The 6,754-nt window shown below is 41.6% G+C and overlaps 1 protein-coding gene across 1 annotated transcript in view; it reads right to left on the bottom strand.

Moving 5' to 3' along the window:
* Positions 1–4,534: 4,534 nt before the first annotated feature.
* Positions 4,535–6,754, bottom strand: part of TMCO1 (transmembrane and coiled-coil domains 1) — a 38,454-nt gene continuing 36,234 nt past the window's right edge. Inside the window, exon 7 of the mRNA XM_015535689.2 lies at positions 4,535–5,126. Within this exon, the coding sequence (XP_015391175.1) occupies positions 5,028–5,126 (99 nt within the window). The 3' untranslated portion in view covers positions 4,535–5,027. The remainder of the gene's footprint in view (positions 5,127–6,754) is intronic.

Genomic DNA, 6,754 nt, shown 5'->3' with positions numbered 1-6,754 from the left:
GGATAAGAGACACAGATTAAAGAAATTAGGTAAAAACTATGAAGCCCTAAATTTAAGTAGGGGGGAGGGCATCGGTATAAATTCATGATGTATTTTATCTTAAAATGACAACAACAAAACATATTACCCATCTTAGTCCACAAAAAAGGCCTAGAAACCGGGGCACCTGGGTGGCTCAGTCGGTTGGGCATCCGACTTCGGCTCAGGTCGTGATCTCGCAGTTCATGGGTTTGAGCCCCGGGTTGGGCTCTGTGCTGACAGCTCAGAGCCTGGAGCCTGCTTCGGATTCTGTGTCTCCCCCTCTCTCTGCTCTTCCCCTGCACACACTCTGTGTGTCTCTCTCAAAAATAAATATTTAAAAAATTTAAAAAAACAAAAAAGCCTAGAAACCGAGCAACCCAGTTTCAGTGCACAACCTTAGTGCTCTGATTACAGTCTCCAAATACCATTTCCCAGTAAAAAGAACCAGGCCTCTTTGGCGAAAGCGTTGCAGTCAAGTCAGGTAGGAAATGCAAAATGGCTCCGAAACATCTCGTCATATCACTTAGCAAGGAAGCCACCAATGACAACCAGAGTCATGCTAAATGGACCCAGGAGCCAACTTAGAAAGTCTCTTCGTTGGCTAGAAATGGTACGATCTCGGCATTCACAAGAAAAATAATTACAGGGGATTAAAGTGAATCAAGTATGTTTAAGTCAACGAACTGCTAAGCACACACACACACACACACACACACACAGAAATTGTTCACCATAGGATACTAGTGAACAACTCATTATTTTGAAAATCAGTCAACTTTTATTCTGCCTTTCCTAAAAAAGTTTACTACTCTGTATGTAACTAACCCATAGATGGAGGGGAAGTTTCTATCTATAGAGGTATTTAATAATAAAATGAAGCGATACTAGAAATTAAAACATCACCATTGTCAATCCCTAATTAATCAATTAATGCATCGAAAGCTAACATCACAAAAAGTGACAACAAGCAGTATGTAAAACAGGCATGCAATCAGCAAAATCCAAACTGAGGGACTTTACAGGGTATAAACAGCTTAGTTTCTTCTTCAACAAATAAACTGCAAGGTGGGGGGGGGCAGAAACAGTAGGGAACTACAACATGAGTAGACTCCAAACCCTACGGCATCAGCATCACCTTGGCACTTGTTCGAAGTGCAAATTCTCAATCAAGCTCCATCTTGGACTTAGAGTCAGAAGCTCTGGGGTGGAGCCCAGCAGTCTGTTTTAATAAACCTTGAAGGCGGTTCTGATGCACTCTAGTTGGAAAACTGCTGCAACAGACTGGAAGAAATTTCCATTGTTTATCAACCAATTGCAATACGGTTGTCTTATTTGGCTCTTGATTCTGAAAAGACTGAACAGTTTTGCCATCTATAGACAACTTATGATATCAAGGAATTATGAATTTTTAGCTATGTAAAATGATACTGAGAGATTTTATACGTGTGTGTGTATGTGTGTGTGTGTGTGTGTGTGTATGCATACATGCTTAAAAGTCCTGAAATATTTATGGATAAAAGACAGGATGCCTAGGATTTGCTTCAAAATACCACAGGAGGCAGGCAGGGGTAGACTAAGATTGGCCACGAGTTAATTGTTGAAGTTGAGTAATGGGTATCTCAGAGTTCTTTACTTTTTAAGACTTTTAAGATTTTTTCCATTCTAAAAAGTTTAAAAACTCAAAGGAAAAAGTAAATTAAAAGACTATAACTTAAGCGGAATTAATCCAAAAAAAGAAAGTAACGGCACCTTTACTTGTACTGAAGAGCAGTACTGAAATACACAAAATAATTAAGTACAAGTGTACTTAAAAAAAGCCCCACTACATCCTACAATGTGGCAAAATGATTTGATTTGGAGGTAAGGGAATTCTGGGTGCTCATCAACCCAATGATGCCATCGTACGTCCCTGACACTGCAGAGGATGACTTCTGCAGAAGAAGAGGACCGCAGTCTGGTCAAGGGCATAGGAGTACCTATATGCATTTGCTTTCCAGCTTCCAAAGTGACTTAAGATTTTGGAATGCTATCTGTTAACAAATTCAGATTTACCTGCAGTTTTTCAAAGTTTACTGCTTGAGCAGCCTTTTAGGAGTGCAACCTGAGTAGGCAAATGCAGGCATTAGAACGCTCGGTTTTTCCCTAAACTAGAATAGGGACAACTATCCTCTACACAGGCGAAGTAGCCAAATCATACATTTTGAGAGTTGTTCAGAGGCTTCTCTGGCTTGAAATGTCATCTCCAATATTCAGTGATGGCCTGGATCTAGTCATCCAGATGAGTAGTTTTGAAAGTTTTCAGGGCAAGTAATTAAAAGAAAAACACTGTAAGGTTGCATAGCCCTTAATATATCCTCGAATTTACCCTCCTGTGACGTGGTAGCTTTATTTCATTTGTAATACATCTACTGAGCTCTTTTAGAAACAGGGTGAAGAGAAGTTACTCTCCTTCCTTTTGACCCTTCTTATTCACCCTCTTTCACTGAAATACACTTTTTTATTTAAAATGTTTTTCTTAAATTTTATTTATTTTTGAGAGAGAGAGACAGAGCACAAGTGGGGGAGGGGCAGAGAGAGGGAGACACAGAATCCGAAGCAGGCTCCGGGCTCCGAGCTGTCAGCACAGAACCCAACACGGGGCTCGAACCCACGAACCGTGAGATCATGGCCTGAGCCGAAGTCAGTTGCTTAACCGACTGAGCCACCCAGGCGCTCCTGAAATACACTTTTTGATTAGAAAGCCCTATTATCAAAACCTAAGGAGGTGGGTGGTAGGACGGACTACAAAGTCTCACTTTACAAAGTCATTGACAGAATTTTCTGTGTGGCTCCTTCTCCTCTTATGCTTTATTCTAGAGAGCCATTTTTGTCATCATTGTTATCATCATCATTATCGTCTTCATGATCGTTCTTTTAATTATCATTTTGCCCAGAATAGTCCATGGCATTTTGGCCATTAAGAAATCATCACCATTATCCTTATCAGTCAGTCCTTCTGAGAAAAGCAACCTAGAAATAAAGATTTCTGTTCCATGTCATCTGCTTGAGCTTTTTCTGTTTCCCGCGTCAAGGAAACAAGAGCAAGAATGACAAAAAAATCCCCAACTTCGGCGCCCATAATCTCTAGCGGAAGAGAGAAGAGCTGAGGGGAGAGAATCAGCATAACCTGTGGGGAGGCACCGGAGAGCCCGGCTTAACTTCAGACGGCCTCGGTTCAAATCCCAACTCTGCCACTCACTAGCTAAGTAATGTTGAGCAAGTGACTTAACCTCTCCTGCCTCAGTTTCTCCATCTGTTAAATGAGGATAAGGGGGCACCTGGGTGGCTCGGTCAGTTGAGCATCCCATTCCTGATTTGGGCTCAGGTCGTGATCTCGCAGTTTGTGGGATCCGGTCCTGCGTTGGGCTCTGTACTGACAGCATGGAGCCTGCTGGGGACTCTCTTTTCCCTCTCTCTCTCTCTGCCCTTCCCCCTCTCTCAAAGAAATGTTTTAAAAAATGAGGGTAGGAACAGTGATTACCTTATGGGATCATCTTGAAATAATTCTTAATTAGATAATCCATAAAACACTGAAGTTTATCCACATATTTGATCAATTTCTGTGTTGATCGTTGTATCTTATATCCCACACCTTCCTCTTGGTGTTCTTTTTTGTCCTGGAAATGTATCCATATCTATATATTGTTAAATAAGCAAGTTCTACGCACAAGGTGGGGCTCGAACTCACGACCGCAAGACCAAAGGTCATATGCTCCGCTGACTGAGCCAGCCGGATGCCCCCAAAATATATCCTTTAACAATTCAATTATCTTGGACTCTGTAGCTCTGACAATACTGCCTCCCGGTTTTGCTTCCAACTGTTGGGTTAGTTGCACATAAGACTCTGGACTGATAAGTATTCTCCTCAGCTTTGAAGATATTGCCCCACTGTCTTCTGGGTTTTATGCCATTGCGAAGTTTGCTATCGGTTTAACAGCCGTTACTTTGCAAATAACCCGTCTTTTCTCATTGGCTGAGCATGTGCATCTAAGGAGACTACCGATAAGTGACCAGACTTCTCCCTCCACACAAGATTTCTGATTCCACGGACCGCACAGGGGATGACCATGGTCCAAGCGCCCTCTCCTCCTTTACGAAGGAGCATGGCAGGAACTAAAGGCTGTTGTGACCAAAAGGAAGCAATGTAAGATCGCTTACATGTAACCCTAACCCTGCCTCCAGGGGAGGACGAGGAGTGCCTTCCCAAGGACCCAGAAGGCCGCACAAGGGTATCAAGGGAACTGCCGAGGACCCTCGTTTTTTTTTTTTTGGACCCTCGTTTTTATACTCTCATGAGCTACTTCTTTCCTTCTCACGCTTTCCGCGATAGGACAGTTGTGTGTTTTGAGCTTTTTAGGCAAGTATGATAACGTAGTACATTTGAAAAGTTTTAGTTTAGCCCTTCCTGGCTAATGTTTACGTTCAGATTATTAAAAACATGACTCCAGGAATATGGTACAAAACAGATCTCTCCTTGTAGATGAAATAGCTAACATTTTGGCCTCTTTATTGATCTTAGGTCATATATTTGGCTTGGGAAAAAATGCACAACAAATAGTTCCACTGAAGAGTAATACAAACTAACTTCTCCTTCCAGATCGCTAAATGCTCCGGGGAGCCAACTTCCACGGTATACGGCACACAGCACAGACTTGAGAGTCGGTTCCACGGAAAGCATTGGTGTAAGCCAAAAAGAAAGATGCTATTTGTTTCTTATTACGTAGACATCACCTGAACTTATCTAATCAACAAACTTTTTTTTTTTTTAAATTTATCTGTGACTGAAAGTACTATCATGTTTGGTGGGTGCCATTCTCTTTAGAATCATATCCAAAAAGTCTAGAAATAACTCAGAATTAGAAAGTGGCCCAAGTGCTACGTCTGTCGATGGCTCCTGCTACAAAATAGTTGCAGTCTAATTTGAATGTTTAAAAAGAATGACAGGAATTATAGGGCTCTTCCTGATTTCAAGAGAACTTCCCAGAAGGAGGCGGAGGACCCAGAAATCCACCTGCCTGCTTGGTGGCAGCTCGTGAAGGGGCAAGGCCAAGAATCTTCTGGATGTTCTGTGAAGAAAACAGAATTAAAACTCGGTTTGAATATGAGATGTAGAGAAGAGTATATTACATGGATCACATATGAAGAGAGGCCACATAAATTAAAAGTACCGTTATGACCTAAAATAGGACAATTATTACTGTGTTATTTTTAAAAAGGCCTACGACATGATGGGAGTTCATACAACAATTAAAGTACTGCCACCTAATGGGACCTGGTCTACAGCCAAAGAGTGGGTTTTTTCAAGTGAAGAATCATTAAAAGAGGTAATCTTTCTTTCAACATGAACCATATAAAACATATTCATTAGCTGTTTCTTGTAGCAAGGCCTTTTCTTTGAATACGAATCATCAGCTGGAGTTAGTCATTACTGCACCGTCTAAAGCTGAAACCGAGATGTTAAATTTCAGTTTTATTAAAGTGATAAGGGCACTTAGGTTCCTGCAAAGCAATCTGAGTCCAGAGTCCTCCTAGATTTCCAGCACCTCCCTTCATCTTGTCCACGTGTCCCATTGCATCTAATTCAACGGCTTTTTAAAAAAATTTTTTTAATGTTTATTTATTGTTGAGAGACAGAGAGACACAAGCATGAGCAGGGGAGGGGCAGAGTGGGGGAGACACAAAATCTGAAGCAGGCTCCAGGCTCTGAGCTGTCAGCACAGAGCCCGACGCGGGGCTCGAACCCACGAACCGTGAGATCATGACCTGAGCCGAAGTCGGTCGTCTAACCAACTGAGCCACCCAGGCGCCCCAAATTCAACAGTTTTTTTAATTCACCTTCATTAAACTAGTTCTCATAAAAATAACTATTTTTATACTCACATTTTATAAGGTACTATAACATTAAATTAAATTACATGAATACAGCGACAAGTAAAACCAGCATAAACTGTTTTGGGATAAATACAGGCTCTTGAAAAAGCAATGACTCACCTGGTAGAAGCAGACAGGCGTGGGCGTACTAGAGAGCAACCATGAGGGGGGAGTGTGATGCGGGGATTGCATGCTATGCTTCAAAGAGGGAAGTGAGAGGGTTTATGAGTGTGGAGAGCTTCAGTAAAGGTCAGGTGTTAAGATTTCATACAGCATTTCTAAGACAGAAAAACCTTAAAGATCATCTACGTTTTCTTGCTTGGTCTCCTTTTGTATTTGAGGAATTCCAATGAAAACTTAAAAAGGTATGATTGTTTGTCCAAAGTTACGAAGGTAAATGAAGAGCAGAGTTAGAATTAAAACTCATGTGTCTTGATTCTTAATCGGATGGATTCTCTTACACAGTACATCCAGTACATCCTATACTAACAGTTCCCGTCTTCAGAACAAGCTCCACCCCACGGGAAGGCAGGTTAGCGTGTGTATATCCATTCACTCAATAGTTATCGAGGACCTACTGTCCATAAGCACCATGAGGATACCCATGAACCGTGAGATCATGACCTGAGCCAAAATCAAGAGTTGGACGCTTAATCGACGGAGCCACCCAGGCGTGCCCGATGCCCTTTAAATTACAGGTTGACTATAATTTACAGAAGACAACTGACAGGAAAATAGGAAATATTTTGAAGCGTAGACTGTTGACAGTCTCATTTATGAAATAAAAACATATAAATGACTATTGGACATAAGTCCACTGCTC

The sequence above is a fragment of the Panthera tigris genome, chromosome F3, assembly GCF_018350195.1.
Source record: "Panthera tigris isolate Pti1 chromosome F3, P.tigris_Pti1_mat1.1, whole genome shotgun sequence".
NCBI classification, from domain to species: Eukaryota; Metazoa; Chordata; class Mammalia; order Carnivora; family Felidae; genus Panthera; species Panthera tigris.
The sequence above is the reverse complement of the archived record's forward strand: the minus strand, read 5'-3'. Positions and strand labels throughout refer to the sequence as shown.